Here is a 20,108-nt window from a genome sequence, read left to right on the forward strand (position 1 = left end):
CCGCAACGGATGGCGAAAAATGCGTAAAGAAGTCTACTATCTTTCACCATAGACCATGTTTAAATTTCGATGTTTCTGGCCAGAAATACCAACATATCCAGCACGTGCAGGCAAGGTGGCATATTCTGCTGGATGGTGCACACGCAAGTGGTCATGAAGATTGGTCGTCTGCCCATCTTTTGCGCGGATCACACATGAGCAGATCTTGTACAAAACTTCGGACGGGTCCCTTGGCTGTCCACTCTCATCAGGTCTAAATCCAAAAAATTGCCATATAGGCGAAGTAGTACCCTTTTTAGCAACCAACACCATTGTATCAACTCTACGTGGAAGGAAGCTTTTTTTTTTCTTACGTGCAATATATTAAAAAGCCCGGATGAGTAGGCTACTAATTAGTTGGGCTAGTAAAATAACGAAATTATAGTTTTTCAGTAGAAAAAAATATCTATGTAAAGAGATATATTAAAATAAAAAGTGCTTAAAAGTGCACAACTCTTCTTAAGTGGAAGAAATATTTTTCCCCTTACGTGCAACCTATTGGAAAGCCGGATGAGTCAGTTGGGATAGTAAAATAACTGAAATTATAGTTTTTAAGTGGAAAATAGTATTTATGTAAAGAGATATATTAAAATAAATAGTGCACAACTCTTCTTAAGTGAAAGCTAAAAAAAAAAATGCTTCACGTGTCGTGCAACCTACTGATAAAGCGCCGACGAGTCATTAGTTGGGTTAGTAAAATAACGAAATTATAATTTGTATAATGGGTTATATAATTATAAATTATATAACACCCCCGACGATTTCATCGTCCATCGCGATGTTTTACTGTCAACATCGTCAACTGCCAATTTAGGGGACATCGCCCAACCCTATTACAAACCTCGGACCACAAGGGGGCGATTGAGTTTCTTAGGCACCACGAAACCGGATGTGGTGGAGTCAACATGCCGACAGTTTAGGAGATTTGCTGAAAAGACGACGTGTGAAATCGAGCTTGCGTAGCAAGATGCGTCAGCGTTGACGTACTTACGTAGAGTATGTTTGGGCCTTAACATTCTACAGTTATGGGCTGTTTAGTCCAAACCTGTTTGTATACAACGTATAGAACAGAACGCAGGTGTCTCGAACTTGATACAGGGTCTAAGAAACACGACACTCGTGTTTGAGATGCTGAGGAAAAGAGAAAGCCATCCATCTTGCACATGATTACATAGAAAATGAATTGAAAAACAGATGGATGCAAAAATGCATTTGTGAACGGCCCATCAATCTACTGAACTACAATGGGGCCGGGTCAGTCTTTTAAACTTTGTCCCCCCCCCCCCCACACACACACACCTTTAGCTCGTCTTCTTCCCTGCAGCATCTAATGGCCTGTTGTGAGGTTACACGAGTGTCGAGTGTGACTCACAAAGAGAGAAACGCATAGAAATGGATAAGACGTAAAGCTGAACACTGTTTGACGGACAGCAGTGAACAATGTCAGACATTGTCAGCAGTAATGTGACACCATTCTAGTGCTCTAGAAAGGTTTCCTGTTGTCATTTATTAGCAGAATGACACCCATTTATCTGCTTTGAGTCACAGGCAGCAGAAATGTCTCTCTGTAAATACAGCACATACAGTATACTGTAATTACAGCTGCTTTCATAACTCTTAAAGACTCAAGAGTGTTTCAGGGCACATATGTACAACTGTGACCATTGAGTGCATGAAGCCACCATTCTTGCCCTAGTTTGTCAGCACTAACACCTCCACCACCACTTGTAAGCACTAAAGACCTATAGGCAACTCACGTCACAAAACTCCCACTATCAGAGATGTTGTTTATGAGCACAGACATGACACACGCTTACCTAAACAGTTAAACAGCGAGTGCAACGCCCGTTTGCGTGCGTCTCGAGTCGTCCGTCTTAAAGGGAAGGTGCTGACATGAGGTGAAAGTGTGCGTCAAGAAGCTGCCTGGATTTATAAGCAGCTTTAGGAGAGGAATTCTGAGCTTGCTGCCGGTTTCGTGAGTGGAATTCTGATCTGTTTTGACGTTTGGTAAAATAGAGCCACTCGACGACCTTGAGTACGACAGTCAGTCTTGTCTTTCTCACAAGACCAAGGCCAAGCACAGAGACTAATGAATGCAAGTGTCTGTCTGCAGTCTATGAGAGATTACTTTGGGGGTATTTACACAAATTGCTTATGATACGCTATACGGCTATTTTAGGGCTGGGCGATGTGTACAAAATATTTTAGCAAAATTGCCTCAAAATAATCGTGATATCCAATTACAACATCAACCCCACGGCCGAGGGTGAACTAAACTCACAGCACCTCCTGAGATGATCTGAGATCATTTGCAGCATTCTCGTAGACGACATTATTCTTGCAAACAGTTTTCAGATAAATGAAACTCTTTACATGCGCTTGTTTCACGAGACAGGCTCGTGCTGCACGCCTCAAACAGCGAATCAGACACGAGCATTGATGTCTTTTCTTTTGTCTGTTCTTAATAATATAATAAAGTGTGTTTCTTCAAGCGTGTCTCTGTGACTAACAGCATTTCTTGTCATGTGTCACTTCGAGACATCTTACAGGTCACCCGCCTGTTGCGGGTAGATGAGCAAAATTACCCGTGCATGAAATACATTTGGACGAGGAGCTTGTGAACTGGATTCAGCTTAGTTGCATTTGGCGGACTAGTTTCACACCCTGCACTACTGTTTAATATATTTGGCGACTTCTAGATCCATGGATTTGCCATTTCCAGATATTGTCAGTCATCATCTGTTCGCAATCGGCATCTGGATCTTTGTAAGACATTGTTGATATACGACTTTAATCATTTTGCTTTTGAAGATTCAAGATTCTTCACAGTACCGCCACTCTCTATACGCAGATTGCGCAGTCCACGTAGGGCACCAACTCCCTAGGGGGGCACCATCTTACCCTAAGGGGGCACCAGAAACTCCACTGGCTGCCCATACTCGCACATAATACGTTATTCTAGGACCCGGTATCAGTTGCGACTCCTCACCTTTCTGAGAAATTCTTTATTTTGAAACAATAATCGGTCACTTTTGTGATTGTGAAGAGCATTGATTAATGTGCAAAAGCGAGTGATATTTATACATGTAAAGGGACATCACATGACTCGTGTCAGTGCTGCAGAATACATTGAAGTCTATGAAGTGAAAGATATTTATACGTGTAAAGGGTCATCACATGACTAGTGTCAGCGCTTCAGAATACATTGAAGTCTATGAAAGTGAGTGATGTTTATACGAGTAAAGGGTCATCACATGACTCACGTCAGCGCTGCAGAATACACTGAAGTCTATGAAAGTGAGTGATGTTTATACGTGTAAAGGGTCATCACATGACTCGTGTCAGTGCTGCAGAATACACTGAAGTCTATGAAAGTGAGTGATGTTTATACGTGTAAAGGGTCATCACATGACTAGTGTCAGTGCTGCAGAACACATTGAAGTCTATGAAGTGAGTGATATTTATACGTGTAAAGGGTCATCACATGACTCGTGTCAGTGCTGCAGAATACACTGAAGTCTATGAAAGTGAGTGATGTTTATACGTGTAAAGGGTCATCACATGACTAGTGTCAGCGCTGCAGAATACATTGAAGTCTATGAAAGTGAGTGATGTTTATACGTGTAAAGGGTCATCACATGACTAGTGTCAGCGCTGCAGAATACATTGAAGTCTATGAAAGTGAGTGATGTTTATACGTGTAAAGGGTCATCACATGACTAGTGTCAGTGCTGTAGAATACACTGAAGTCTATGAAAGTGAGTGATATTTATACATGTAAAGGGACATCACATGACTCGTGTCAGTGCTGTAGAATACATTGAAGTCTATGAAAGTGAGTGATGTTTATACGTGTAAAGGGTCATCACATGACTCGTGTCAGTGCTGCAGAATACACTGAAGTCTATGAAAGTGAGTGATGTTTATACGTGTAAAGGGTCATCACATGACTAGTGTCAGTGCTGCAGAACACATTGAAGTCTATGAAGTGAGTGATATTTATACGTGTAAAGGGTCATCACATGACTCGTGTCAGTGCTGCAGAATACACTGAAGTCTATGAAAGTGAGTGATGTTTATACGTGTAAAGGGTCATCACATGACTAGTGTCAGCGCTGCAGAATACATTGAAGTCTATGAAAGTGAGTGATGTTTATACGTGTAAAGGGTCATCACATGACTAGTGTCAGTGCTGTAGAATACACTGAAGTCTATGAAAGTGAGTGATGTTTATACGTGTAAAGGGTCATCACATGACTCGTGTCAGTGCTGTAGAATACACTGAAGTCTATGAAAGTGAGTGATGTTTATACGTGTAAAGGGTCATCACATGACTCCTGTCAGTGCTGCAGAATACACTGAAGTCTATGAAAGTGAGTGATGTTTATACGTGTAAAGGGTCATCACATGACTAGTGTCAGTGCTGCAGAATACATTGAAGTCTATGAAAGTGAGTGATGTTTATACGTGTAAAGGGTCATCACATGACTAGTGTCAGTGCTGTAGAATACACTGAAGTCTATGAAAGTGAGTGATGTTTATACGTGTAAAGGGTCATCACATGACTAGTGTCAGTGCTGTAGAATACATTGAAGTCTATGAAAGTGAGTGATGTTTATACGTGTAAAGGGTCATCACATGACTAGTGTCAGCGCTGCAGAATACATTGAAGTCTATGAAAGTGAGTGATGTTTATACGTGTAAAGGGTCATCACATGACTAGTGTCAGCGCTGCAGAATACATTGAAGTCTATGAAAGTGAGTGATGTTTATACGTGTAAAGGGTCATCACATGACTAGTGTCAGTGCTGTAGAATACACTGAAGTCTATGAAAGTGAGTGATGTTTATACGTGTAAAGGGTCATCACATGACTAGTGTCAGTGCTGTAGAATACATTGAAGTCTATGAAAGTGAGTGATGTTTATACGAGTAAAGGGTCATCACATGACTCGCGTCAGCGCTGCAGAATACACTGAAGTCTATGAAAGTGAGTGATGTTTATACGTGTAAAGGGTCATCACATGACTAGTGTCAGCGCTGCAGAATACATTGAAGTCAATGAAGTGAGTGATGTTTATACGTGTAAAGGGACATCACATGACTAGTGTCAGCGCTGCAGAATACATTGAAGTCTATGAAGTGAGTGACATTAAATATCTCATAATTTTCATTAAATATGACCTTATCGTTAACGAATATCGGAGACTCCAGTTATTGAACTCATTTAAATTCACCAAGAAAACGCTTCGACCTAAACATAAACGAGTCCTTTTATTACTTTCTGCTATCAAAGCAACTGCAAGCTTTTTTTCCTCTCTTCCAAATACATGTTTTCAATGTTTATTGTGCACACCTCCCACTATTTTTACGGGGCAAACTGATAAAATCGCCCCTCTGTGATGCTTTCTGCAACTCTTGTCATGTGGAGGGCGATGCGACGCATGACGCTGAACCAAATTAAAACTGCACGAGAAGTCGTCTGTCCGAGGCAAAGACACAAAATCTAATGACAATCACCTCAGCATCAGTGTAGGTGAGTTTAAGTCGACGTTGACCAGGAGGAAGGTTTGAGTTGTCGATTGAGTTCTGTTCAGTTCATTTTTTACATGTTTTGTTCATATTTTAATCGTCGTGTTTTATGTAATATTCTGTTTTTCATATGTTGTGTTTTAGTGGCCTCCGCTGAAACATTCATCTGCTTCGTGTCTCTGTTGTTCATCTGTTCTGTGAATGAAAATAAAAGCTATTAAATGTCTTATTATAATTAGAATATGAAAATTAAAATGACAGGTAATAATAGATTATGACGGAATTTGTACAAACCTGTCGGTCTAACGCAAGCACTGAATTTCAAACATTAGATGGACAGAAAATATGGACAAGTTCTTGAAGAGATAAAATATTGACGATGGTTAGCCTATGTGGGATAGTGGTGTGCCGTAGAATGTTTTAGTCGTAAAAAGTGTGCCGTGGCAGAACATTTTTTGGGAAACACTGGCGTAGGGCATCAATTTGGCCAGCGGAGGCCCTGATTCTTCATGTTGGGTAACTGATGATTCAGTTACTGTATTTCACAGTAGAGGCAAGAGAGGATATTCAGACAGAAATGTGAATGTAACTTTGATTTCTGTGGGATGGATAAACCCAGTGCAGCTGTGAAACAGACTTTCGGCTGCCAGTGACATTTGTACTGCTCGCTTTGACGAGTCTTGACTTCAGTGAATGTAATATGAGTTCAAACGCTTATATTGGTGACAGATGTCAGAACATCAAAGACGCACAGCCAGAGAGACTGAGGGGGAAGTAGGAAGATGTTTTACATTTGTTTTTAATCAGTTTGAAGGCGAATGCTGCCACAACCTGCGCTAGAAGAAACCAAACGTATGGATCTGATTTGATATTGGCTGTCCATCCTGGTTGCGTGAGTAGTAGCTGAATTCACAAATATGATGGGCGGCCTGGTCTGGCCATTTTGTTCTGTTCTTCACTCAAAACTATTGTGTGAAAGAATGCTACCGCTATGCTATTGTCGAAAGAATATTGCGGTCATGAATATAAAGTCACATGTACTTTAATGGTACATTTATGGTGCTTTTTTGTACTTTTAGGAGCTTGGCAGTTAAAATCCCTGTCCACTTTTTGTTGTACGGAGAAGAGCATCTTGGGTATTCGGACTAGTAGGGCTGTAAAATAAATCAAAGAAATAATTGAAATGACAAGACAGCTAACACAATGAACTAATCATGTGTAAATTATAGCAGTCCATGAAGTTCTACTCATTGCATTAAAATGTTTTATTTGTTATTTAATGTGTGTTTTTGCAGCGATTGAGCATTGTAACCAATTACAGACAAGTCTGTTGCTCACGTCTGTTTATAATTTATTCCAAATTCGAAAACTTTATTTTTCATGCTTCTAAGAAGCATGCTATGCTAATATGAAGTTGACTGTATACTCGTCATTTACTTATAAAACAGCTATAAAGTAATTCAGAGAATGCATTACATTGTTGAGAATGCAATCCAATAAGTCTCTTAAGAAGGCAATATATTGTTTATTTGCATATTATTGAACATACACGGATGAGCCCAAACATTATGACCACACACAGTTGAAGTGAATAACGCTGATCATCTCCTAACAAGGCCATGTGTCCAGGTCTGGGTAGATTAGATGGTGAGCGAACAATTAGTTCTCGTAGTCAATGTGTTGAATGCAGGAGAAATAGGCAGGAGACCTGAGTGACCCAATTGTTATGGCCAGACGACTGGGTCAGAGCATCTCTGAAATGGCCAGGCTTGTGGGGTGCTCCCGGTCAGCAGTGAGCAGTGGTGAGTACCTACTGACAGTGGTCTGAGGAGGGACAAACCACAAATCAGTGACTGGGCGTTGGCGCTCCAAAGGCTCATCGATGCTCGAGGGCAACAAAGACTGTCCCGTTTGGGAAGTGATGGCACCAGGATGCACTGTGGGAAGATGACAAGCCAGTATAGGGAGTGTGATGCTCTGGGCAAGGTTCTGCTGGGAAACCCTGGGTTTGGACATTCATGTGGACATCAATTAGACACGTGCCACCTACAGTACCTAAAAAATCGTTGCAGACCAGGTACCCCCTCATGGCAATGGTATTCCCTGATAGCATTGGCCTCTTTCAGCAGGATAATGTGCCATGTACACTGACTGTTTGGGAATGGTTTGAGGAACATGATGAAGAGTTCAAGATGCTGCCATGGCCTCCAAATTTCCCAGACTACAATACGATTGAGCATCATGGGATGTTCTGGACCAACAAGTCCGACCAAGGTGGCTCCACCTCGCAACTTACAGGATCTGCTGCTAATGTCTTGGTACCAGATACCACAGGACACCTTCAGTGGTCTTGTAGAGCCCATCCCTCGGCGAGTCGGCACCGTTTTGGCAGCACGTTTTGCATATTAGGAAGGTGGTCATAATGTTTTGGCTCATCCGTGTAAGCCTATCATTGGACTACAGTACACCACAATTAACGTTGCAGTTGAGTTCTGCATACTTTTGCGTAAACATAGGACTTTAGGTTGCTGTGACAAGTTAAACATCATTTTAAACTTAGTAAAACACTTCTCGAGATCCTGCGTACAGAATTGCGCTCCGTCCAGCTGTGTTCGAACGCAAAAACTCGCCCTCAACTTAAGTCTGAGTGTGGTTTGTTTGTACAGCTGGTGATGCGCTTACTGCCCCCTGCTGAAAACAGGTGGTAATATAAGCTTGAATACCTGCGATTGTAGGAATTAGGGATTGGACAATATATTGAATTTCAGTGTATCATGAACCCAAAAAAGTTCCATCCATTTTGAGGCAAAACTCGATATTTTGAAATTTGCAACATAGTTTTCCGTCCATGTGACCATTAAAGAAGGCTTGGTAAAGTTGACATGACATTTACTTGATGAATTGATATCGAACCACAGGATATATTTTCTCTTTTTGCGTAAGCTCCGTCTGGCGGTCCAATGAGATTGCTACTCGAACCGTCAGATCCTGCCGGAGATAGGAGGCAGGGGGAGAGGAGCCTACCCCCGTGCGGGACAGGACTTGACTGGTGGCGGTGGGGAGGTGGAGGTTGCTGTGATGGCACACTGAAACAGCAAAGAGGTAAATTTTGAGCAAGCTTTTAAAGCAATGGCTGATGTATGATTGGCTAGGAGCTGACTGGATAATGGTGTGATGATGTACATCTGCGAGTCTCCCGCTAGAACTACGCTTACGCTTAAATCGCTAACGCTTGATTTTACCGCTATTGCTTTTTTCCTGCACTTTACAGGGTTTATAGGCCATTAAAGTGCTTAAAGTGCTTGAATTTAGCTTTGAGAAATGGAAGTACTGGAATACTGGGAAAATTGTTTTTCTTTTGTTTGAAAAGTACTTGAGATTATTTCTTCCGTGTAATGTGTGTCCATCAAAGATGAGATCCTGCACTCCGCTTTTATTGAATAACACGACTCTTATTATCTTTTCTGTTGCATACAGACATAGAAAAAAATTTAAAGAAATATAATTTTTGGACTTCTCTCTCGTTAATAAACGGGAACGCTGTGTGAGTCTGTGAGATACACGTTAAACTCTTGAAGTGACAGTACCATTTTAGCGCTTGTCATGAAAATTCTGTGTTATTACTTGCAAATTATACACATTATTTCAAACAGTGACAACCCATATCATTATTATAAATACAATTTCATGATATACTATTAACCGATTGAATGTGGAATTTTTTTTATAACTTTAAAAAGTTAAAATGTGCTAATATTGATGACAAACAAATTTGTAAAAATAAATGAATATGCTATTTAACATCCTTTTTCAGGACAGGTTCTGTTGTTCTGCACATTTTTTGAAGGTTTATTTATTTGTGATCTTTTCTTATAGCGAATGGTATATGAGAAACTCTTATTTAAACTTTGACAATTTGTATTGTGTATTAAAGAACTTTATTTTGATGAGAAATGTTTCAAAAATCAAAACACAATTTTCAGGCATATTTTGTCATTTAAGTGTTATAATATCGAATAGAAATTATATTGAATGGTGAACATTGAACATTGAATGGTTAATATTGTATATTAAACAGAATTGTGAGATGACCATATCGTCTTATTAATTAACCTACTTTAATCGCAAATGTTCGCAATTACTAGGGCTGCCCTCTGATCAGGGACGGATTATGACTTTCCAAGGGCCCCCCTCCACCCAAAAAGTTGTTGAGCGGGGTCGTTGTTCATGCCCGAAAGTGTTTTCAAGCGGGGGGGGTCACCAAACTAGATCGCGCAGCCTTAAAGCCCAGGGCACCCCCGGGCAGCCAAGGGCTCCCTGGGCACTGGCCCCATTGGCCCGGTTGGTAGTCCGTCCCTGCCTCTGATAGTCGACCAAATGGTTAGTCGATGAGAAGTGTCTTGGTCGGCCAAGTTTTGATTGGTCGGTTGTTCGCAGAAAAAACTCCACATAAAAACGACGAACACCGTTAGTAGCGCTGATTGGATGCTGTGTGGTACTATGGGGTAATTTTCGTTAAGCAGTGTTAGGGTTAATCCTACACAATAAAGCAAGACACCTTGATTTCAAACATAGAACTGTATTTATTATTTATTTTAGCAAAAAATTCTAATGAAACTGGAGAAAAAGTGCAATTAAAATGTGTGTTCAACTTTTTAAAAGATTACAACAGTTGTGAACATCTTTCTGGCAAAGAACTGACTTCATCCGTGCATTCTCTACCGGATGGGTATTTCGTTATCTGGGAAAATACATCATGTGAGTGAATACATTTGTCCCGATATATATATATATATATATATCGCGATATCCAATTACATCGGCAACACCCGGCCTAATGGATCATGAATATTCTTGCTTTAGTGATTTTGCAATGAAAATGTAATTATTAAAAAAACGAAAAACGAAATACATAGACAGCTTTTCTGTCATCTGTTCTTAAAAATATAATAAAGTGTTTCGTCAAGTACATGTCTGCGTCTATGGGCAAATTATATGTAATATTAATTTAATAATAATAGTCTAATAATAATAATAATTGAATACATGGGAAAACGAGCCAAATATCGCCTTGACATGGTCAAAGGCATCAGCCATCGTCGATCCCAGAGATCATCATCCGTCGGCACAACCCTAATGTGCATTTCTCTCTATAATAAATATATAGTAAATATCATTACCGCTTTTGCCTGTGTCGCTGCGGCTCGCTTCACGCGTGCACTTGTATGTATATTTTAAAGGCTCGTTATTATGGTTTAGTATTTCTCTGTAATGTAGAACAGTGTTAGCAATGATTACTTATTCTTTCTCAGCCCTGGAACTCAAACCATTTTCTGATGCACCCTCCCAAAAAAATATATTTAAGTAATTAAATTAATATCATAAACATGCGAATAGTCGACTAATGGCTTAAACTAACGCCTACTAGTCGACTCGGGGCAGCTCTAGTAATTACAATACCAAGCGAAGTAATAAACTATTATGATTTTTGTCATATCTGTCTTTGTGTTTCACAGTTTTAATTAATTATCAGGAAAATGGGAGTAAATTATGTCAAAATTTTAATTTTGGATGAGTTATGTCATTAATAAGCTGCAAAAAGAAAAAACAGAGTAAATTCATTGCAGCAATGCTTTACCACATCTGTAACTGCAATCTGTGACTTTACGCAATTTATTTCGTTGTCTCGGAGGAATTGGGAGGGGGTGCTGATCTCACCATTACCGCCGGTTACCAGATTCGCCACACACACTTTCATTGAGTAATGGCGGCTCTTTGATGCTTTTGTTGGTGGTGAGTGTGTGTGTATTCCTCCCTCTCTCTCTCTCTCCTCTCTCTCTCTCTCCCTCTCTCTCTCCCACTCCCTCCCCCTAAGCTCTATTTTCTCATCTTTTCTCTCTTGAGCTCTGAGTGAGAGACAAAGACCCCCACCCTCCCCGTTCCCTCTGGAAGCCGTCCGTTCTGCACACACACGCGCTTAAACACTCATGTGCTCATTGCAGACCGGGAGCACTGCTCTGCATGTGGGATTGAGTTTTCCTTTCCATACTATGACTGTGTGCCGGAGAGCTGCGTTTTAACAATCGGCAGTTTGTGTATGTGGGGAAACTAATTTAACGGATATTACAAACACTGGTGGACTAGGATTTCTCGTCTTTAATGGAAGGACTGTTGTACCACGGTAAACGCTTTTCCTGCTGCTCAGAGCTAGCCACATCTCTCCTGACCGTGTGTGTGCGTGTGTGTGTGTGTGTGTGTGTGTGTGTGCAGTGAAAGAGTAGCACTCCATGCAAAGGGCTTCCATTTGTACAGATTGTAATGAGTTCTGCTTATGTCTAAATGAGGTAATCAGATTTCTGAAGGTTTAGGTTATACATTATGCATATCAGAAGCATGCATCATGCAATGATGATATTCAGGAATGGACATTTTTATTTGATTAATTGTTTTGGAGAATCGTTGCTTATTTGCACTGCCAAAAGTGTAAACGTTTACTGTTATTGGAGTAGGGATGTAACGGCTTCAAGGTTTCACGATATAACTCAGTTTTAAAAACGTCAAATCTTCTCATTGACGTTATTGCATGGATATGATATCACCGATGTTTTCAGAACTTTTCTAAAACCCAAATCAGTCTCATTAAGACCGAATCGGCGACGTTTACACAGCAACATATAAACTTCCTCATGTTGCATTGGACTGTCACTCAGTTTTAAAGATGACATGCAGGTGTGGCGAGCGCAGCGCCTCACGAGCACTTCATACAGGCATGTCTGAGCCTGAACCTTTATTTGTGCTGCTAAAGCGGTTAAAGTCCGCTATCTGGGATTACTTTGGGTATTTTAAAGACCCACGAGGCACCATTAATGTTGATGGTTACCCAGTCTGTATAGTTTGTCATAAAAAAGGACCGGCTCAGGGAAGAAACACTTTAAACCTTAATCACCATCTCCGTGAGCACCATCCCAAGGAATTTGCGGAGATTAATGTAAGTGGAAATACAGTTTACAGGATAGTAAATTATAGCCCTTGTTTCGATGTAGTTTACACCAGTTCTAATGACTGGTTAAGCTAAAGTTACGTTCATGCTTTCTGTCACATTCACAAATGCAGCGAACGTATTTAAGCACTCGTTCAACATTGCGATGTGCCAACTGTTTGTTCATTTGCCAAAGTGAAGTGCAACGGTAGGCCAATAATGTGTTTGAAACTACTAATAATATGTTTTATTTGTAAAACATAGTACTAAATAGGGTTCACAAATTACTGAATGCATGCAAATGAATACAGTTGAGGTCAGAAGTTTAAAGTCATTAAAACTAATTTTTTAACCACTCCACAGATTTCATTTTAGCAAACTTAAATTTTGGCAAATCGTTTAGGACATCTACTTTGTGCATGACACATTATAAAGTGATTTTTCCACCAATTGTTTACAGACCGATTGTTTCACTTTTAATTGACTAATATCACAATTCCAGTGGGTCAGAAGTTTACATACACTTAAGTTCACTGTGCCTTTAAGCAGCTTGGAAAAGTCCAGGAAATTCTGTCAAGCCATTAGACAATTATCCAATTAGCTTCTAATTGGCTAACTGGAGTCAATTGGAGGTGCACCTGTGGATGTATTTTAAGGCCTACACCAAGACGTGGACCTCCACAAGGCTGGTTCATTCTTGGGTGTAATTTCCAAATGCTTGAAGCTACAACAATCATCTGTACAAACAATAGTGTGCAAGTATAAACACCACGGGACCACACAGTCATCACACCGCTCATGAAGGAGACGCATTCTGTCTCCTAGAGATGAACGTAGTTTAGTGCGAAAAGTGCAAATCAATCCCAGAACAACAGCAAAGGACCTTGTGAAGATACTGGAGGGAACCGGTAGACGAGTATCTATATCCACAGTAAAACAAGTCCTATATCAACATAACCTGAAAGGCTGCTCAGCCAGGAAGAAATCACTGCTCCAAAACTGCCATAAAAAAAACAGACTACAGTTTGCAAGATTGCAAGATCTTATTTCTTGGAGAAATGTCCTCTGGTCTGATGAAACTAAAATTGAACTGTTTGGCCATAATGACCATCGTTATATTTGGAGGAAAACGGGTGAGGCTTGCAAGCGATGAACACCATCCCAACCGTGAAGTTGTATGTAAACTTGTGACTTCAACTGTATCTGAAGCGTTAACCTGGGCAATACTTATTAAAATATATATAAATACTATATTAAAATTCAGAATTATAAAATAACAAAGTATTTATTTTAGTTCTAATCATCTGACTACTGTACATGTTCCTAAATATTTTCGTTTTTTTTTTCTTCTTTTTTTTTTTACCTTGTCAGATTAAGAGACTGTCCTGATGTTCAATATAAAAGAATTAAAGGATTAAAGTTAAAGAAATGCAAAACAAAATTCAAGAATTGGTTAAAACTGAAATATTGATCTATGTGTTTATCAGACAAATTTCATACCCAAATATGAAACTGCTAATAATATTATCAATGCACCTCAATACCATGTGTGGAGCGGAGGGGGGCGGGGCCAGGCTAGAATGTCGCACGCCCGGTCCCCATCGGCCTGATGGGGCGCGCGAGGGATAAAGGCGGCCGGTGACGACGGTTCGAGAGAGAGAGAATTACGGGCATGTCCGTCGTGTGTGTTTAATGTAAGGGGGTTAAGATGGGCAAGGAGGAGGCGAGAACCGCCTTGTCAATATAAATAATATTTTAATTAAACTCAAACCAAAAGCACAAACATAAACACACACATGACGGACATGCCCGTAATACTCTCTCTCTCGAACCGTCGTCACCGTCATCATTAATATTGGCCAATACCAATATATATATATATATATTCTACATACCTTATGGTTATTGCATATTTTGTCAACTCTGACACAAGAGGTAATATATGTCAAATAAAATAAATAAATATGCCGTTTGGAAGCGTAAAGTTTGCGTTATTTTGCGTCTGTTATTAGTCTGAAGTTTTAAAGTGCATAAATTGATTATTTCTGCTGGACTAAAACAATAATTTTTCTTTTTAAAATGGAATTTGTGAAACTTTAGACTAACTGAAATCGTACAGTCTGTCTTTTATGAAGTTCGACTAACCGACCTAGATAATGCGGTTGTAGCTGTGCTTCGTCCAGCATGTATACGCATTAACCATCGGACCATAACCGACCGTTTAGTGCATGCTCCGAAAGACAGAGGTGACGTGCAACATATGTTTAACACTTATTACCCAGTCAATCATGTATACACTTGGACAGACTGATGAAGGCTGTAGCTCGATTAGAACTGTACTTGTAAACGTACTGATTGTGAAAATCGCTCCATCATGTCATCATATCAAATTCCCACCTGCACCGTGACTGCAATTTCTGTGCTACATCATCAATGATGGTTCATATTTAACGCTGGTTTAATCATTTTGCATCCTTTTAAATATTTACCAGGAATTATTGTGCATGAACGTAAATGTTACCGTACCGTTCCATACGCAGAATGTCGATCAAACACTTCATGCATATTTTTTATAGTCTTTGTAATCAGAATTAAAATCATTCCAAGTGCATGCATAGTTATGTATGATAATTAATCAAACAAATCTATTCTAAGCATTTGAAGTTGTTGTTATTCGTTATCGTGATATTAAGGGAAAATGCAGTTTGATATGAGCGTGTGTGTGCGTGTGTGTGTGTGCGTGTGTGTGCGCGTGTGTGTGCGCGTGTGTGTGTGTGTGTTTGTGTGTGGTTATTATTTCTCTACTTGTACGTCTGTTGTATTTGTGCGTGTTCGTACATGTGTTCGTATGACTGCGTGACCCTGATATTTGGATTATTCTTGACTGATTGCTTTCCTGCACTTGGAAGTGTGCCGTGTGTGTGTGTGTGTGTGCACACAAATGTGTGTCAATTTATGCAAGCGTGCTAGTGTGTGTTAGGTCATCAATGCTGGCCCGAGGGTGTTTGGCAGGTGTTACAAGCTTGTTGGGCAGTGTGTGTGTGTGTGTGTGTGTGTGTGTGTGTGTGTGTGTGTGTGTGTGTGTGTGTGTGTGTGTGTTTTGCCCCAGGGTACTGAATGAGGCATGTTCCTCTCGCAGTATTCCCACTGTAGGGAGGAACGTGTGTGTGTGTTAAATAGGCCGTCATTGTTTATCAGATGCAATGTGTTGCATTCTGTTCAGTGATGTCACAATGAGAATGAATTGTTAATTGAACTGAGACGACTTAACACTTAATTGTCCTTTTGTGTTATCTGTAGTTATTAAAGTGATAAATCAATGCAACTGAATTCACATTTAGCCTACCATTAGTGTCATGATACAGAATGATCTGCAATCTTAAAGGGAATGGGAAGAATAGGCGGGCAAAAAAATTATAATTTGACTTCACTTAATTGGTTATTCAGTTTTATTCAGTAACGACCCTCTACGGACACGTTGGAGAATGAATCACCGTTGGCTAGTACATTTATTTTTTTACTTGGCAAGACTTTTGACAACATGTAACCATCATGCAACTGAAAACTAAAAAAGATGAACCCGTTGGAGTCTGAGGCATTCCTGAGATGCAGAATGTGCATCCGGTTTGCTTTCTGTAAAACGTTTTGCTTTTATTATGAGCGGACACAAATAAAAATAGACCATTTACAGTTTTGAATGATTCCTCCCTCTTATCTGGATGAGTGTATTATATTATATATGAGTATTTTAAGTCATAGATGTTGTTATGAGAAAATAATCCAAGCGGTCGCGCTTTCCAAAGAGGTAAAATATCCGAAAACAGGGAATCTTAACATATACAGTATATATAGTATATATATAAATATGACTTCATGCAATGTAGTACACGAGATTATATATTTCGCTTTTGACCATTTTAATCACATTTCAGCTTGTGCGTGTCACATTCTATAAATGTATATGATGTCATGAAATGGCATTTTTAATAATGATAAAAACTCTTGTTGTAACTGTTTGAAATTTAAAAAAAAATGTGGAACCAAATTTACAATTTGGAACCTAATTATAAAAATAGAATTACACGTATAACAATTATATAATAATTCTATTACCAAACCCCTGCTGTTATTTAATATTTACAGTGTTTTCTGAAATTAAAATATTTCATAATATATGATAGTGGCTTTAAATACTTGTGTATTTACACATTTATTACACTTACTACATTACTACTTTTTTTTGAATGTTTTTATATGTACTTCTGCGATTTACATTGAGTTTAGATTGATATGTGTGACAAGCCCTAAAATGGTACTGTCTCTTTAAGAGAACGGCTGCTTCGTGAGGAACTGTTTACGGTTGAATAAGCGCAGCGCAAATTGAAGCGAGAGAAGTGTGTGAATCTCGCCTGTGGACTCATGCAAATTACAGCAGTGCTGATGTAGGGCCATATAGCACTCTGATATTGCTTAAATATATGTATATATATATAACGTGTGTGTGCATACAAAATCCTTCCACTGGTGAGTGTATATTGGCTATAAAAAGCTAAATTTGGTTTATACGTAAAATAGAGCATTGCAATGGGGCCAAGTTTCCGTCATGTCAAAATAAGAGTCCCTGGTGTGTTGTGTTTCAGGTCTATTTATAGTTAAAATCCTGCATTATTCAACAAATCTTCTTTTTTTCTACTTATTATTGGGATTTTGTTTTAGCAAAAACCTACATATTGTTTTTTTATTTTATTTATTTTGCTCTCTGTTAGCCTATACGTCTTTGCCCGTCATAGTAAGGAAAAAATACATTTCTTAATATAAATATAAATAGATTTTTTTTTTTTTAGAGATTCGCCTCAATCCGGGTGGCGGAGGACGAATCCCAGCTGCCACCGCTTCTGATACGGTCAATCCGCGCATCTTATCACGTGACTTGATGAGCATGTTACCGTGGAGACATAGCACATTTGGAGGCTTCACGCTATTCTCCGCGGCATCCACACACAACTCACCACGAGCCCAACCGAGAGCGAGAACCACATTATAGCGACCACAGGAGGTTACACCATGTGACTCTTTCCCTCCCTAGCAACCGGGCCAGATTCAAGTGTCTTTGTAATTCAGGGCAGAGGTCAAGTGACAGACAGACAGACGTCATGAAAATTATTTCGGAGGGTTTCGCACAGGTTTGTCACAACATCTGAAACTTTCATAGTTCAGTCAACGGCTACAGTACGGTTGATTCTGCATCAGCGCTCTGCTCCCCTATTAATATCAGGTTATTTTGGCAAGTGTCGGTCCTGAGTTCACTGAGTGCAAGTGAGATTTGTGGGTCATCACGGTCTTGCAGTTCTTGTACTTTGTGTCGCCTGTTACACATTATGCTGCTGGATTAAAGGACTAGTTAATCCAAAAATGTACATGTTGACATCTACTCACCCCCATGTTGCTCGAAATGTCCTGAGACGTGTGAAACCAGGTCTAAATGGGGCTGAAGACCTCAAGTCTGATGTCCTGCTCGAGAGTGACCGTGATAAGTCTGCACCATTGAGTTGTATTCAGTTTTCACAGCTTCTCTTCCTTCACTCTTACACAACCAATCAAGCTCAAAGGTCGTATGTCTTCACGTCAGAGAGAGAACACGTGTAGCGCCCCGCCGACAGCTTGATAAGCAGGTGTTTGGGTCCCCGTTTAGGACACACGGACCACTATTGCAGTCTTGCGTGGCCCAGTCATTGGTCAAGTGTTGAGTCGGCCTTTGCACTGCCTCCTGGTCCTCAACGTGTGACGTATGGAAGCGACAGCATCAAGACGGGTGAATATGAAAGGTTTGCATATGGAAAAATCTGTTCAAGTTCATGAGGTGTGACGGACGACTGTTAGAATCGGCCCTTCTAAAATCCTTTAATCTTTGGACACACCATCAATAAATAGAGCGGCTACACTCTGTCATTCACATGTAGATTTGATTAACCGGCTAACAGTATTGATCATGTGATCATGTGTGTATAATTGGCGCCCACAGAGAGCCGTAGAAAGGATGTGAGGGAATCCAGTCGGGATGTGCCAGGACAAGTCGATTAGTTGGCTATCAATCAAATAGTCAATAGTGAAGTTAATTAGTAAATAGCTTTTTTTAAACGTACTCTAACTATTGTATTTTTAGAGACGGTGCTTTAAACGGGATGAATTTACAGACGCAACATATCGGAGAGGGTTTTAAACATGAAAAATGTCTCAGCTCAGCAGGTCCTTACAATGCAAGTGGATGGTGATCTCACATTTGAAGCTCCAAAAATCACAGACAGTCAGCATAAACGTCATCCATACGACTCCAGCGGTTAAATTAATGTCTTCTATAGCGACACGATTGCTTTTGGTGCGAAAAAGATCAATAAAGTACTTTTTAACTATAAAGTATCGATTCTGGCTAGCGGCGTTACGCGCGAGCATATGGGAGCGCTTAGTTCACGCGGTGTTTTAAAGCACCTATGCCACGGCCATCAAAGCACCGCTTTGATAACAAATTCACCACTTTTAACCCTATATTTCTAAACTATTTCTGTCAAATAATATTTTTCAATAGTTTGTCTATGAGTTGTTGGCAAATAATGTTCTGTAACATTATTTGCAAATAAGTGAGATATTTCAAAACATCTAGTTTAAAGCACGTCGTGTTCGTTGATATGTAATCTTTGTGTCCATGTTGATTTTATGCATGTTTGTAAAACATTTATAGCCTTAAAGTTTTAAACAATTTGTGTAAAGGACCACTTTATAATTATTTAAAAAATGTCATGTGCTGTTACCATAGAGTGAAAGGTATTAAAATAATTTCCTTGCACCTTGAATACACGTGTGTACACATCTTAATCATTAATTTAAAAAAAATTATATATTTTTTTTTACAAATATTTTGGGAAACAAGTTTTTTCAAATATTAATGATAAATATTTAATATTTTTTATAAAAATAATTAATTACAAATATTTTAAATCAAAATGGTTTCACTGCTTATTTGATAATAATAATAATAATTAAAGATTATTCCAAGCTACTTTATATTTATATTTATATATATATATATATATATATATATATATATATATATATATATATATATATATATATATATATTTATATAATTGTACCTTTTTTTCTATGACAGTTCAGATGGTTACCAATTAGATAGCCTCTAGCTCCAGAAAAAAAAATATGTTTATCGTTGCAGAGGTGTATTTAGTAATTGTTTTTTGTTAATTGCATTTGTATTTTTGAATAACTTAATAGATCCAGATTAAATAAAAAAATGGAGCGTCGTGTCATTTCTATCAGGAAGACTCGCAGACAGTGAAATTTAAGATGACATTTATTTGATGAATATAAAACAGAAATGTAATGTCTCTCTTTGGCGTAAGCCCCGTCTGGCGGTCCGAAGAAGTTGTACTCGGAACCGTCATATCATGCCGGAGATAGGAGGCAGGGGCGAGGAGCCTACCCCTGTGCAGGACGGGACTCAACAGGTGGTGCTGGGGTGGAGGAGGTTGCCGTGTTAGCACACT

General features: G+C 39.3%; 1 protein-coding gene across 14 annotated transcripts in view; it reads left to right on the forward strand.

Annotated features, from left to right (window-relative positions):
• LOC127650388 (focal adhesion kinase 1-like) overlaps positions 1 to 20,108 on the forward strand; it is a 110,073-nt gene that overhangs the window by 9,168 nt on the left and 80,797 nt on the right. For 10 of the 14 annotated variants that reach the window (XM_052135787.1, XM_052135786.1, XM_052135789.1 and 7 more), the window contains exon 2: positions 8,514 to 8,672. The exons of 2 other annotated variants lie outside the window; for them this stretch is intronic. In XM_052135787.1, the coding sequence (XP_051991747.1) occupies positions 8,514 to 8,672 (159 nt within the window). Of the gene's footprint in view, positions 1 to 8,513; positions 8,673 to 11,574; positions 11,752 to 20,108 lie in introns of those variants that run through there. 2 more of the 14 variants (XM_052135798.1, XM_052135799.1) reach the window with 1 other exon arrangement.

The sequence above is a fragment of the Xyrauchen texanus genome, chromosome 10, assembly GCF_025860055.1.
Source record: "Xyrauchen texanus isolate HMW12.3.18 chromosome 10, RBS_HiC_50CHRs, whole genome shotgun sequence".
Classification (NCBI taxonomy): Eukaryota; Metazoa; Chordata; class Actinopteri; order Cypriniformes; family Catostomidae; genus Xyrauchen; species Xyrauchen texanus.